A 16,956-nucleotide genomic window follows, 5' to 3' on the forward strand; every position below is an offset into this window, starting at 1 on the left:
TATATGTTTCTTTATCCAAAGGAAAATAAATGTTTTGGTAAAGGTATTGTTCAGATCCAAAAGCAGATACCATTTTCTTAGAGTTAAAACACTTACTGTATTACTTCAGACTACTTAAGACTGTTTGGATTTTTATTTAAGAAAATAAACCTTACTCTCCAAAATCAGGTGCTGTCTTCTTTTCCCATTGTAGCTAACAAACTGAGACCAGTCAGCCTCTTGATATTACTTTATTTAGCTAGTACCACAAGAGGCATAAAGGCAAAAACCTTTCTAAAAATACATAAAATATTTAGTTTCATCTTTTTAATACCATTAAAAGAGGCTGGATTATCACTATCATGATGCTGTGGATTAAGACTTAAATCCCACAAACACAGCAATTTTAACCACAAAAATAATATTGGTTGCTAGAAAGTAAAGAAAAGCTGAAAATATACAGTAACTATGTATTTTTAAACTCATACATAATCTTACTAAATGAGAAGAGATATTCCGATGTCTCAACACCAGGCTTCTCATTCGGACATACAGAACACCTACACTGAACATCTGCATTATGAGCTTAGGTTTCCAGATAACAATATCTACCTAAACTGTGCCATATATCAACTTTTAATCTGAAAAAAAACCAAACAATACTCTGATAGCCTATACTAAAAAAATGAAATCTTAAATTTAAAGAATGTAGCCATCAAAGTCATTGTAGTCACCTTGCATCTAGCTTTTATACTACACATTTTCAATATATCAAGTGTTGACATTGGCCAAAATTGTTTTAAAAAGGGTTAGTCAAGTAAAAATACAGGCTTTAGATTAATTTCCTTACCAACTCATACCTGGGATATGAGTCTTTTCAAGTTCTTCCCTCATAGTCTACCACCACTGATGAAGTCCAGAGCTCTAACTTGACTAAAATCATTATTCAGTCTTACTATTTCTAAGCAATGCATGGAAGAAAAAGTTAACATCTTTTTCATATAAAAGGAAAAAATAGACTCCAACTTTAATTTACATAATCAATGAAAACATAAACAATAAAAAGTACTCAGAAAGGTTGCACAAAGCCATATTTACATTTCAGCTCCTCCCCTCTTTTCATATTAAAATTAAACATTACTGGATATTTTGAGATACTCTTAAACGCATGTATTGACAAGGAAAACTGTAAAATTTTACAAGTATCAGTATACACAAAAATTATCATACAGATATTTCTAATTCTTTTTAAATAAACAAATATGCACTATGTTGAAAGATTACAAAACACACTTCACTGATTACTGTTATTCACTGTTTTTTCACTTGTTAAATATTCAGACAAGCAGTAATTTTGTTTCAATCTGCCCTTATGCAATGAATAGCACTAAAGTTCTCAGCAAGTTAACAATTCATAACATAATTACATAAATCATGTAAACTTTAACATATTACTAATAGACCTGTTCACAAATATGAAAAATCATATATTTTAAAACATTAGTATTATGCAATAAGCACAAGACTGAAATCCTGCTTCATATTGATTTCTACCTGGACATGATCCCTACAGGGGGAAATCCCACAGCACAGGGAAATTTTACTTTTACTTTGTCATCCCCAATTAGGCTGAAGCAAGATGGGTGCAAACCACACGGCTTTTTAAGATAGCAATGTCCAGGGCATGTGGCAAAATCTGGCACCTAAGGGAATTCATGGCAAAGACTTAGGCTCTTATAGCACACAAACAAATGTCTAAAATTCTATAAGTCATTTAGTTGAACTTGTGGACTATTATTCTAAAGTTCAATTCAAGTGGTTTCACACTTGTTTTGAGCTAGTTTTAAAGTTCCTTCTTTTTTCATTCAATCCCACATTATATATGTCCAATGCTGGCAATGCAAGAAGAAAATATACAATTTATAACATTAAACGTGTGTAAAATGGAATGTCATAAATGGCTACTATTGGAGTTAAGTGACTAAAAAGTTGAGTTCCAAGTAACCATAGGTGGATAGGTTTACAATATTTTTTTAAGTAACTGCTTTAAATAGTCATTCTATAAATTAAATGAAATTTAAATAAATTAAATACTCCTCTCAAAGTGATTATTCTCCTATAGTGCTTAAAGGTGGTCAACTTGCTATTTTAACTGATCCTTTGAAGCTCAGGAATATTACAGAGCATTCTTATTCCTAACCAAGTCCAGTCATTCCATCTACATTGCCCCACAAAAATCTTCATTCTCCAGAAACAACCCCCAAGTGAGAGCACAGATTTATAACTTAAGCATCAGAAGAAAAATATCTAAATACCATTTTTATTTAGAAAGATAAGCACTGCAAAACAAATATAATAGGCAAAAAGCTCTCAATTTTTGAGCAGTTTTCCAGATGTTGACAAATAACGTTTTTATATTTAACACTATATTGAGCAACGTGGCATGTGCAAATACTATTTTATTCACATAATAATCCTGAAAACTTTAATGTTGCTAGACAGAAGACTTTGTCCAGTGAAAAAATTCCTGTAAGTCAATTTCTCCACAACCTCTACCTGTATAAACACTTCTAACCTGCAGCACCACGAAACAAATGTGATCTAATTAAGGCAGTTTATCCATTTAGACGTGAAAAAGTGAGAGGCTATTTTGCATTTTCCATAGAAACCACATGGGCCAGGTTAGCTCTAAGCAGCTGACAGCACTTGCTACCCCACTGCAATTTTATTATTAATTTTTTTCCTCTCCCTTTTATTTTCCTTTTCCAGAAGCACTGCAAATCTGGAAAAAATTATGATTGATTGTATATCTCCCTGCATATAATTATTATAATGATTGTGCATTTATAATATGCTATATTAGATATACAAGGTCATCTGCTAAACAAAATTAGTTTATTGACAGAAAGCTAACACCCACTTACCATAAACTGAGCTCAGAGACTTGTCTTACCAAAGACTGTAACTCTCCAAGTGCAGAAGTTTTAATTCATACAACTAGCATAAAAAACCCCCAAACAACTAAACACCAAACTTCAGTATATTCTCCATACGTTGCTTCAATATCTCTTGCTTATTTAACTGCCTAATGTCAGAAGAAAAATCCAGATCAGATACATGTGGTAGAAAGCATTTTTGTTTCCTGAACTCACAGACCTATGCTGTGTCCTGTACAAGCAGATACAAGAAACCAACAAACAATTCTTGCCTTTATTAGCCTCATCTTGAGACATACATCCTAACTGACCATGAGAAAGAATGTATTTCATGCCACTGTGATATCATTATGATAGCTGCTTATCTGATGGAAACCTAATGGAATATACTAAAACATCTCTCCAAAATGACTGCTCTATACACACCACCTTTCCCCAGCATTCAAATTACAATACAGATGGGTTTTACCTCACCCATCTGACCATGAAATTAAATTAAAATCTTTCTAATGCTTCAATATATTCTTCCATGTGGCCATCTAAATACAATATACCAATAACTGGTATGAAAATTTGATTTCTTCTACAGCCAGTCAATTGAGACTAATACTGAAAAAATTTTAAAGGGGGCAGGGGGGAAATACTAGCAAAAAATTTTTGCAATGAGTTTTTTAACACATATGCAAACAACATACTCTTCATTCTCTTCAATTCAAAATTATTCTATACATCATGAGCATTGTGACTTCTCTCTGCCATATAACACTCTTTTACTTTCAACTTAAAATACTGCTGAAGGTGGTCACAGAAATCCAGGGTTCAAAGCTTCCAAAAGTTTTCAGCCATCTCAGATGGCTATGGTATTAGGTATGGGTATTAAGGGTTTTTTCCCTCGTATCAATTTATTTTCATTAGTATCACAAGGAAGCAAGCAAAAGCTTTACTACGAAGGTTAATGCAGTATTTTGTTTGAAGACTGGCAATTAAAATATCAAACATTTACCAACAAATGACAAAGTAAAACATTCCACAGATTTCTAAAAATGCTGGACAAACTGGAAGACTACAATTTTAGTTACAGATATTTTTTATGGCACTCCAAAAATTTAATATAAATTAACGGTAAGGAATATGAGGGTATCTAATGAAAACTGCATATCCAATTTAATATAAAATCAGTAAAGTTCATTCCTTCCTAGGTATAAAACCCAGCAAGTTCCTATCACTTAGACAATATATTTTCCACATTAAAAAAAATGGTTTCCTACTAATTTTCTCCTATTTTAAATTCTCAGACCAGAAACTGCAGGAGAAAGCAGCAGCCTTGCTTTCTAAATTAATTATTCTAAAATAATAGAAGGCAAAAAGCCATGGCTTTCAACCCACACTTTAAAAATTCTTTAGAAAAAATAATTAATGACTGTATAAGTTATTTACTTACACTAGGTCTTTGTACCCATCCTTCACACCTTCTCCCCTGACAAATTCTTCATTCCCACTATAATTGTTTTTGTGCAGATGCATACACACTTAATAAACCAACAAGGAAGTTGCATGATATCAAATCAGAATTCTGCTGGCCTGCATTTCATATCTGCAGCCCACATTAAACTGATTAATATCCCAAAACAGTGATGAAACTCTTATTTCTAATTCAAATCTACCTCTAAAATTAAGATAAAAATAATTCTCAAACAAAACAAAACAACCCAAGCTTACTTTTTTTCTACATCTCAGACACTGCAAGTTTCTTGTACTTGCTAACAAACTGCTCAGTAATATTCCAGATCTACTAGCACTTATTTTGATAATGTTTAGTGATTTATTTATTTTCTTTGCCTTACACTTGTTTTAAAATCCAGTACATTTATATGTTGTTAGCTTTCTTATATCCTAATCCCCAAATATTTGGAAAAAAATGCGACCAATGCTCTTATGGCTCTATTTAATTCATAAACCTTGAGCAGCAGTATTAGCCCATCACCTATCACTTGCTTAACACTAGCACATTTTTATTACTTTTAAAAGACTATATTGTACCCTGAATTGGATGATCTATTGTAAGGTTTTTCAAACAGGCATGTTAAATTGCTTTAAAAATGGCATGTCAAAGTAAGTGAAATTTTATTTATTTTAAAAAGAAGTTAAAATTTCAGCCTGCAACTACTAGTGTTTAAACTTAGATATCAACTTCATATAGGAAACCAATACAAGGTTAAGCAAAGCAGGCATTACAAAAAACAATTTGATACAATTTTAATAGTAATTTGAGTACATTATTCGTGTTTTAAAAGGACAGCTCAGTTTCAGCTTTTGATACCTGATACAAACAGCAGGACACAATTATAAACTGCCCTTTCTATACCAGTAATTTCATGACAGCAGACAGAATTTACATACATGGAAAGTATTTTTGGAACGACTGTCATAAAACAGTTTCACAAGAAAATTATTCAAATTTGCAAAACTACATTAAATACTTCAATTTCTCAAGGAATAGAAGACATTAAATTCTAATTTCCAATTAATCTTTAATATCTTTAGTATTACATTAGAAATACATAATCACAGTTTCCCACTTCCATAGAAGGCCCACCTTAAAAACTAAAAGAAATTTAGAACAGCCCTTATGATGTGATTGTCATATTAAAGAAATGACTGAAGATCTAGTTTGAAAACAGACAAATCAGTGGGAATAAACCATATGACAGAGTAGCTTCTGAATACAAGATGTCAGCTAACTTAGAAATAAATGTTTCTGTAGAATTTTCAAGCACTTATAAATTAAGTGCTTTTCTTTGTACAAGTAAAAAGAACCTATCTGAGAAATCAGTGAATCACAAAATAAGTTATTTATTAAAACTATATTTCACAAGAGAATTATCATTGTCATGTCTATATTAAGGATTAACATAAAAATACGTGTTTACAAAATGCAGTCATGCTAGAATACTTTACAATCAAGGCTGTTACAAAATGCTTCAGTTAATGTTTGCTAGAAGGACAAATGTTAGTGTTAACAGTAGAGATTATTACACTTAAGCATTGTAAGTTTTGTGCACAGAATGCACAAATTGAAGCACATACAGAAACCAACTACACAACCACAGAAACATGTTTTATTCTACATATTTACACACCTGTGTAATACTTGTCATCCTGTCACAAAAATGGAAAAATTATTGAAAGGTTTTCAACTACTGAAACAGCATTGCATGTCTAACTTTAGTTCAATCTTTAGTGTCCATCTGGGAGGTTCCCTTCAATGCCATAAATTCATGATATATTAAGACTGATAATTTCATGGACATTTTTGAAAGCCAATCAAATTAGTCTCTCAGTCACTGGTTCTGTAAATCCAAAATAACACAAGTCTTTTTTCCCTGAACCCCTTCATTCTGTGACGTACCATCAACATCATCTGCAGCTTCGCTCTCTTCTTCTTCTAGTATTTCAAAAGGAGTCAATACATCATAGAGAAATGAGAGAAAGCCATAAAACCAATCAGAGCTTTCCTCTGCTAAAATATTAAGGACTTCCTCAAGGGAATCAATATTTTCATTACTGCCATCTTTGGTCAGGCCTATACAGAATAGAGGAAAGAGAGAGAGAGAGGGAAGGGGAAAAAAGAGACAGCAGTTAGGTGGAAAGAGGAAACTGTAAAAGGAGGATCTGTGAAAGACATCTCTTGTCACAGACAGAAGTCTTTACAGGAATGCTAACGAGGAAATAGAAGGATGTTAAGTTGAATCTTTCCAATACAGACTATAATTTGGGCAATAAACATGCAAAATATTATGCCAGAATCTTACTAAAAAAAAAAATAGAGAGACAAAAAACAGCAGTAGCTTTGCTTTCCCTTCTTCCTAGGCCTAAAACTACACCCATTTATAATCAGGTTTTCTGCCACAGCAATCACCTTTAGACAATTTTTTATCAGTAATCTTCTACTACTTTTAAATAATTTCATTTGTTTTCTTTACTTTTTAAACCATCGTGTTCAAATTTGAGAGCTTGGAACTGATGGCCAAAAATAACATTTAAAAGCAAAGAATATATCAACAAATTCATCACAGACACACTGTTAAGGATAACATTCTTATCCATGCAGAATTTTGATTTTGTTTAGAAGTGAGGATTCTAATTGCTGGGGGGAGGGGTGTTGTTTTGCAGTTTGTTTGCTTGTTTGGGTTTTTAACATGTTTCTCAATCATTTTTTTTCTATGATAGATTTTCTATATGATGTACTTGATCCTCGGGAATAATTTCCACACCCGAGAATATACAGAACACCAGATAAAAATGAACAGGTAGCCAATACAAGGCATAAGGTTTGTTATACTGAAAATCTAAAGCAGGGTAAAGAGCCAAAGAAGAGAAGGACAGAACAGCAAAGAGCAAGATCATCACTGCTAAAGTCCCTAATATTAGGAACTAAGTTACTATTTTATGTTACAAGATCCACGGATCTAAATGGTACTTGTAAAGTACAAATTAGCCATGACTAATGCTTTTTTCCCCTCCTGTTTTGTGGGAGGTCTTGCCTAGATTTGTTTGGGGTTTTTTTTTTAGTTAAAATCACTGTTTTACAGGTGTTACTAAATAACATTTCAAATTTTCCATTCTAGGAAAAGCACAACAGAATGACCAGGCTACAACAATTACTGGTACACTTTAAAGCTGCAGAGGGAGGAATTTCCCCCACTTCTAACCAGAACAAACCTTCATTTGTGTTGAAAAGACAAGCAGAAAAGTGAGCTAAAGGTGAAGACAGATTGTTGAAACATAAAATTAAGTGAACATGTTGCACATGCAGATTACAAAGCAATATTAGATGCAGGTTAATGAAACATTCAAGATAGAGAAGTTCATGGCAGAGACATTTAACACATTTCAACACGCTTTTCTTACAGCACATAGTGAAATTATCAATGATAATTCTGAAGAAACTTCCAAGTCCATGATATTCCACATCCTTGTACCTGGATGTCCAGTACCTCTACTTGAGTGACCAGCCATTCTCTTTAACTTTTCACTGGATAGCCCAAAGGTTTAAAAATGACAGATTGAATCCAGGAGGCAATCAAGGTATTATAAATATCCCTCTCCAACTTCTTCCATGGCTTAGTTCTATAAAAATTAAATTTTATAAACAACTTTATGCACAGTACTCAGTTATTCTAATTTGTTTTCAAAATTTGGATCATACAAGATGTAAAGACATACTAAAGTAAGGATATTTATTGAAGTATGAAATCTCAATATAAGAATGGAAACTTGAATCTAAAAATCCTGAAAGTACAATCTAATTTATAAATACAGAATTAATACTGTGTCATCCTAGTCTGTCAGAATCTCATATAAAAACAAAATGGGGAAAAAAGCCAAAAACAAAAAAAAAAAAACAACAACAAAAAAAAACCACAAAAAAACAAACCAAAACCCAATAAAAGAAAAAATCCAACACACTGTTCCCTCAAGCTTTAGAAGCCATTTTTGTACACACATACAGAATCATATAGATGCTCCTGTTCTTGCACTAAGTCAAGAATAAGACTTTTGGGCAATTACCTTTATAAAATGGAGTACAGCAGCATATTTTCTTTGAAAATACTAATACTCTAAAGGGAGCCACAGAGATTGGAAGAATGTGTCTTACATTCTTTGTCAAAAAAGCACGAAACAAAAAAGCCTAAACCCTTTCTTTACAATTCTTTGCAAAAATTATCCAAAATAATAAACTCAAGAACAAAACCAAAAAAACCCTCAGACACACTACAGCCTGAGTTAAAGGAAAAAACCACAGGATTTCACATGTTTATCTTTTTTTCTAAGAAAGAGTACAAAAAAACCACCAACTGATTAATACTGTATTTTTCACCTTTATTCACCCCCATAATCAAGAACTTCTTTTCAAAGTAAAACTGATAAGCTCACAAAAACATCACAACAAGTACCTGAAAACGGTAACAAAAGCAGAGCAGCCATACCCTACTAAAGCAGAGACTCACAAGATATAGCTACTTTATTTTAAGAGGAGTCTTAACATGACAATTTAAATCCAAGTGAACAAAGGAGTCAAAACATTTGTCTGTTCAATAGTTACCACAAGCAGTAGGGTACAGGACTTCCCTACATGCATTTAACAAGACAGAGCTTTTCTTCTCCTTTAAACACCTCTTTTTATGAAAATGAGCACAAGCCAACCTTTACTTTTTGAAAGTGCTACAATAGAACACGAGAAAAATAGGGAAGAACATGAAACTTATCCTGAACAGCTGAACTGTGAAAAAGCATTCTTTTAACACCCATTATCTCATTACAGATTTTTTGAATGTGCAATCTCAGCATAACTGCCTGCAAATATATTTTGCTACTGTAGGTGAACCAGGGGAGAATATTTTTAACTTATTACTGTTTGACTGTTGATACATGAGGATGGAGCTTTGCCATTTTCTGCATAGCTGGACTACTCTGAACTAAATGCACAAGAACAATAAAGGGATTGTTTTCTGTAGTTGCAGTTCCAAAACGGTACTAACTACTGCAACCATTTAAGAAGAATTTCTCGGGATATTGCTGCTTGTTAAAAGGGACAGAAGTACAAAAGAAACAGCTTGGCTCCGAAAGTCAGTTATGACAGACACTGGCACCCCTATACACGCCACTTTTTTGGAAATACCACTAAAGCCACTGTTTTGCTGTACTGATTTAAAGCAAGGTCAGATGTGTAGCACTCCCCCTAAGAATAACACCCTTCTGAGGACAATCAGAGTGAAGTGAACAAAAACTGGGAAGCAAAGTACTGCAAACAGCAGCCCCCAAAGGAGCAGAGTACGAACCCTCTCTTCCCATTATCAGGAGGAATTTTGTAAACAGAACCTCAGAAACATCTATGAAAAAAACAAAATGTGCAAGATAATGGCAGATTAGCTTCAACAAGTTCGTATTTCCGCCACAGATAATTTTTTAATAAATGCTACAATACTACAAAGTTACTTGGGATTGGCTGACTGGAGGGGGTGATGAAACCCACTTTGATTCCAACAAATAAAAAAGAACAGATCCTATCACACCTTATAGAAATAAGAAATAAAATAATAAATTTAATTCTACTATTTCGGTATGACAAATAGTACAGAAAATTATTAATTTATCAGCTACTAAACCATTATTTGAAATACAAAATAAACTCATGCTGGTAGAAGCATTTCTCCAACCGTTAATTAAATTAATTTAAACTTAAAATATATTTACCATTAAAATGAAATTCAATCTTGAAATTTGGAGTGAAAACTAAAGCTTATGGAGGTGGATGACATGAAACCTCTGTACATACCACAACTCCAATACAAAATACTAGTGCTGCAATAGCTAAAGAACAGAAGAGAAAAAAATACATGAATCCCTATCAAACACCAAACTGCAGTGACTCCTTTTGTACTGGAAAAACCAATTATGCTGTTATGGCAGTCTTACCCAGAAAAAAAATCCCAGGAAGTAATAAGCCCTTCAAATACAGCATATGTACTAACAAAATCCTCACAAATAAAAAGAGCTTTGCATGCAGTATTCACAAAGTAGGCTTACTATTCAGTTTCCTTTACAACAATGACTTAATTCTGGAAGACAAATTCTTCAAGAGGAAATCCAGTCTTCTAGTTTCTGTATCAATGAAATACTTTCAATCTGCATTATGGTGCTCATTTTTTATTTTGTATTAAATTTTAAATGCAAACAAGCACAGTAACTTACAGGAAAGTTCAGTTAATAATATACCATACTAGCTATTAGAAAAAATGCATTTTTATGTTCATAATTTCTCAGTGTCACAAAATTTATAATTTCTTTCATACTGAAAAAATTCTTCTCAAATTTAAATGAGAAATTCCTATTTCTAAGCAACTTTTCAAAAATAATAAAAATAAATTTTGGTCTGTGACCTTTTAAGGTCACATTTGAAGTACAAGGTTTAAATGCATGATAAGACAAGCTTATAATAGAAACACTTTCATGTACTGGCAGAACTCCCAGCTATATCAGGCTGCATAAAACAGAGATGGAACAAAGCAGCAGAATGTTTCTGCCTGTATGTGACTGTCAAGAAAAGGATATCCAGTTTCTACACACTACATAACAGAGAAAAATTAGGATTATAACTATACCAAGCATCATCTTAGTCACAAATTATAATTAACACCCAGTCTGTAGCTCTGTAGCCATTCAGAGTGCTGGAGATTCTTTGGAGTGACTCTCACATTCACACCACTGCAAACTAATTCAGTTGATTACATGAGTTTTGTATAAACTGTGAAGGGATTAAACAAATGAACACACATCCTCCCAAAGACTTGCTTATGCCTCCAGATAAAAGTAGGCAAAAAAAAAAAAGTTATGATAAGCCGATTTTTAGAGAATGAATTTGAAATAGCAAACTATAACATCCTATTGTACTTCTGATAACTTTGACTAGTCTGGTATATTCCATTTTGCCCTCTGCTCAAGCAATTAGTTACTGTGCTGGGGGGTTCATTGCTTTGTTCATTTGTTTAACTTTACAGGTTTGTGTGCTCAGCAGAGGTTTAAATTTGAAGAAACCAGCTGAAGAAAAATTAATGAAAAGTAAACTTAAGTAAAATTTCTACCATCAGGTATGCAAGAAGTATCTATCCAATGCTTGACTGAAGCTGAAGAAGGCAGTGCTTTAAAAGATGTAAGTAAACAACATCATAAAGCATGTCTAGAGATTGAAATTTTCCTTTGAAGATATACAGTGAGCAGAAAGACACTCACAAATTACAAGGAACAGAAGCCTAAACCCAGTGTTTCAATGCCAGAGAAGGTAAAAAATTCATGCCATGTACTGTTTCTGAAGGGCAAAGAAAATGAACAGACTTGTGGAGAATTCAGAATAAAGACAATACAAAAATACACTACACAAATAGTCATCTAAGAAGTACAAAGGCATGTTTAAAGTAATTTTAAAATGGACCTATCTTAACATGCTAACATAAACAATGTTTTCACTCTTGAAGCACCTTAGGTCCTGCATCTGATAAATTTATTGATAATCACACCATCTTTCAACATTCAATACAGTAGCATCAACCACCTAATTTCAAAATCTTCCTGTAAGTAATTAAATACTTTCCACTAACATTGCTATATTAGAAGAAAAAGAACAAAAATTGCTGTGAGCTACACACCCAATCCTACAACTTGCATTAAGGAAAAAGCCTATCACAATGAAATCAATTTAAGTTTTTGAGCTAGGAGAAAGCTAGCAAACAAATCAGAAATATTGTTTTGACTTAAAAATGAAAAAGCCAAATATGAACAACATGCCACTAAATTATATAGATTGTTCCACCTGTATTTGTACTTGCCTAGCAATACTTTAGCATCTTCCACATCAAAATCTCCATCTCCATCAGCATCATATATCCCAAGCTTGCCTAGAAGTGGAAAGAGAGGAAGAAAAGACAATTAGGGATTTGGCCATCTGTGTCCAGCACAGTTTTCAGTGTGACATGGTTGACTGTCAATGCTAGGTTGCTACTATATGTTTTTTAACAATCTAGCCATAATATTCTTAACCACATTTTAAATTTCCTGGGAAACGCTACAGATATTTCAAGTTTCTTTCTCTATTTCCTGCACTTGAGACTAACCACAAATTTGTCTTTCTCCTGAACATTGATTTTGCAGCCTGTAAATTTAAAGCAAGTCTGTAATTATATACTTGACATTGACATGCTTTGCTCAAAATAAAATTTAAGTTCAGAGAAACATCCAACATGTTTGAGGGAAAATAATAAAATAAAAATTTGTAAAATAATCACCTTTTGTTTTCTGATAACATGTTTCCTGCAATTCTAAATTCTTGGAAAATAGATAGGTATATATAGGTACATAGTTTTTAGCGCCAAGTTAACAGAGAGTAAGTAGCCTACTTCCCAGACAAAGGAAAACCATTCACAAGTTTTACCAACAATTGTATAAACTTCCATGCAGACAAAAAAAGTTTCCCATCCTTTCATATATGACTAACAAATCAGTTTTCTCACTTTTTGTTTTTGAAACTGAAGCTCTATTAGTGCTAAGTATATACAAAAGGAGAACTCAGTTTCTATTAAAAGAGAATTTTCAGCATAGAAAATTCCTATTAATTTAAATTCAAAAATTCAAAATTAACATTCAGCATGGTATCCAGGATTTGAAGTGTCCTGAGAGCACCAAACAAGTTATCTAATTATAGGCTTGATAAAATTCAGACACAACTTTCAACAGGATCAAACTCTGCAGAGCTTGCAGAACTTTGTGTCTTTATAGTCTGACAGTTTACTACACTTGTCATTCTCTAAATGAAGGTAGAACTTTCTTGCTATCAAAATAAATGAAACATAGTTCTTAATATGGTACTTAGAAAATTAGAAAATAGTTTTGTGGAAGAAAAAATTCAGACTTGGGTCTAGAATAGAAAAATATGTTCATCACCATTGTATGGAAGCAACCCATTAGAAAGGAGCCATATCTGTTTATGGATAAACACAATAGACTGGTGCAAAAATATAGCTCTCTAGAAATAAGAATGATATCATCTTCAAAACCATGAAGAATGAAACAGATGAGAAATGGCTGCACTTCATGTAATTGCAGAAGTGTAATTCTTATAAAAAAAAATTAAAACCATAATAAAGTAAACCAAAACTTTCAGCAAAGGGACTGTAAAGCAAGCTTATTTCTCTAATATCCTACCTTGTAGGACCTCTGACAAGTTATAACGGAAATCCTTTGCTTTGGCTGCATGCATGGCAAAAATACAAAAAACATTATTTGCATTACTAGACCCAGTTAAGTTTCAAACCAGAAGAATTTTTTTCTGAAAAAAATCAGTCCAGATCAAAAAAAAAAAGCATGTACCAACAGATTTGTAAATTTTGTAAAGTGACCAGGTGCAAAACTGCATGTTGAATCCTACATCAGGGAAAACAGCTGTACCTATGGACATTCATCTTGATATTTGAGATATTAATTTGTAACCTTAAATATTATATTAACAATACTGTCTCTTAAAATTGTCATATTGAGATACAATTATCACCGCTATAAGCTTAAAACTGAAGTCATTCAACATCTCACTCATGAGAGGATGACTGATCAGTTGTCCTGACCCTGCAGGCATCACAGTCCATCAGAGCAGAGCTAACATCAGCTGCCCACTTTCAACCACTGCTGCGAGTTTCTGAGAGCTTAAATTCAAAGTGCATATTTAGCTGACCCCTCAAATGAACTACAGTAGGCATGCTACAAAGGCATCCTACAGGATGTTAGCACACTTTTATGAGAACCTCATTTTAACAATCACAATAGCGTTCAGCATTAAAACATACATTTTAAACTACACTGCCTATTCTTGTCATGTAGATAATTTGCAAACACTAGACAAATCATCTAAGAACATAAAATGCATATCACAACATTATTAGAAAAATCTTAAGATTTAGAAATCTTACCTAGAACTTCTTCATAATCTACAAGTTCAAACCAGACAACTGCTACTGATGTCCAAACTCCCAGCAAAGCAATTACCATAAACCAGGTGAAAAATGAGCTTCCAGAGAGGCCTTCTTTCTTTCCATTCTTGCCTCCTCCATGCTTAGTCTCTGTTAAAATAAAACAAGAAGGAAAAAATGGATGTAAGGGCTAGAAAATTATTATTGAGGATACAATTATAAAATTTGGTGCTCATTATTACACAGAATACAAGACATTTGAGCAATAATTTTTTGGTGGGTTTTGTTGTGTGGCATTTTTTTGGTTGGTTGCGTTTTTTAAACTTCACTAGTTTTACTCACATTCCATTTCCCTTTGAAATAGTGTGAGAAGCTTGATTATCTAAGTAAAAGCCTCATAACCAACACAACACCAGAAGCCCCCATCTAAGCTGTCTTACAAGTTAGCTGAAAATTCTGCCTTGCTCCCCTTTGATGTGTATTTACACAGTTTCACATTTTTGAGATGCTTTGCATTTGTTCCCCGCAGTTTCCAGACTACCACCAGAGGCCAGTATGGCCAGCAGAAAAGCCTTGCAAGAGAAGCATTTCTCCTAAATCGAGTTTCTAAACTAGTTGAAATAGCTCACAGAACCAATGTGACAATTCAAATAGCCTAAGAAAACTCTAAAACCTTAACTATGTTAAAGGTAAGACTTCAAGTTCAGAACATTTTACCAAATAAAACCATTTTCGCTGGTGCTTAGAATTAAGCAGAGATTCACTCCATGCCAAACAACTGTAGAATTTCAGTTCTATGGAACATACAAGTAAAAGGATGACACAAAGACAAAACACAAATTACAGTTTCATTTATAACTGCATATATAGAAAGTAAATATCTATTAAAAAATTACATGTAGTTGTAAACAAATGACTGCAAAAGACCTTGACCCAGCACATGTGTAGCAAGTTTCAAATGGGCGCCATCACCAGAGAAGACATAAATTGCTTGGCCTGTTGTTTTAGGATTGTTTCAGTGAGAGAGGGATGTGTATATTTATATATCTAAAAGTAAATAAATATGTACCCAAAAAGATACATATGCCTGTGGCCTTCCTCCAAAGCCCAAGGTCTGCTCTTCTGCCCCCTGACATTACTGCTGCAAGGGTGGCACTTGGCTGCAGTTTCAAGTCTATTCAACTTCATTCTAAAAACCAACTTTTGCCTGCTCAGCCACATGTAGGCCCAGTTATTCAAACAGAAATATTTCTTACATGATTTAAAGAATGTTGAAAGAAACTTTGTCATGAATATTGTGATAATATAAGTTAAGGAGTTATCTTTATACTAACTGAAAGTAATGTTTGATGTATTTATCAACACTGATCATAGAAAAAGAGAAAAAATACTCTCAAAAGCTAAACAATTGTTTTTACAATAAAATGGTGTATCTGAAAGGCAAGTAATGAGACATGGGCAACTGACTTATTTTTGTAACAGGAACTATGTATAAATACTCTCTGACCCTGCTTGCCTGCAGGTTTACAGCTGTAATAAAATACTATTTTATTACACTCATTGTGCTTTATACCAAGTTCAGAGCAATATAAAATCCACTGACTCACATCAACTCCTACTCAGCTCAGCATTTTACTGAAAAACAAAAATTCTTTTATTAACACTACTCCCTTCAAAGATCAAACACCAAGTAATTAGTTTCTTTTCTACATTAAACACAAAATGCCAGTAATATTCAGAGAGAAACTGAGGCAACTTAGCCTCATATCAGGCATATATCATTTTCTACTGCACAGTCCTCTAATTAGATATGTGCAGGGTCCATATGCACAGCTCATTGTAACATCTTTCTTGTGGGAAATATATGGGTAGCCTAAAAATTGAGGGACAGACAAGCAGCATCTGCATTCAGAAATATACTCCACTGTATGAAAATTACTTACAGTACTCTTGAACTGTTAATGTCAATACTGAGAAATAAACAACTACAGTATGTAACAGCAGGGCTTCACTACACCTGTGTAGCAAGGCAGTCAATGAAAGCTTTGTATATATTTAAAATGAAACCCTTATGTTAAAAGCAGTTTTAATTATTCCAGATTGCAACTTAGTTCTAGAGCGAACAGGAAAGAGAATCTTACTGCATTTCATAGTCATTTGCCTTACTGTTTTCTACCATTTACTACTATTTGCCTCTGAAGAAAGAAGCTTTACTTATCAGAAGAACAGGAAAATGAAAGAAAATACAACTTATTTAAGTAATCAAGCACAACTATTTATATTTTTTTCCAGTATAAACAATTGTCCATGTAAATTCCCCGAAAATAGGTTCTGCTATAAGAACGTAGTTCACAATAGTGGCAAAAACATATTTTTATGCTGTGGGTTTCTACCTTATAGCAAAATTATTTACAAAACTCTTGAATAACAACTCAACCACAGCAGCTTGATCATGCAACACTTTTACATAAATGGAGATTATGTAACATAAAATTTACCTACGATCTGCACAAATAATGCTACAT

General features: G+C 33.1%; 1 protein-coding gene across 8 annotated transcripts in view; it reads right to left on the bottom strand.

Annotated features, from left to right (window-relative positions):
• Positions 1-16,956, bottom strand: part of ASPH (aspartate beta-hydroxylase) — a 120,443-nt gene that overhangs the window by 89,281 nt on the left and 14,206 nt on the right. For all 8 annotated transcript variants that reach the window (XM_058833813.1, XM_058833811.1, XM_058833809.1 and 5 more), the window contains 2 exons: positions 14,432-14,581; positions 12,302-12,370 (listed from right to left, as the gene is read on the bottom strand). In XM_058833813.1, coding sequence (XP_058689796.1) covers positions 12,302-12,370; positions 14,432-14,581 — 219 coding nt within the window. The remainder of the gene's footprint in view (positions 1-12,301; positions 12,371-14,431; positions 14,582-16,956) is intronic.

The sequence above is a fragment of the Poecile atricapillus genome, chromosome 2 (assembly GCF_030490865.1).
Source record: "Poecile atricapillus isolate bPoeAtr1 chromosome 2, bPoeAtr1.hap1, whole genome shotgun sequence".
Classification (NCBI taxonomy): Eukaryota; Metazoa; Chordata; class Aves; order Passeriformes; family Paridae; genus Poecile; species Poecile atricapillus.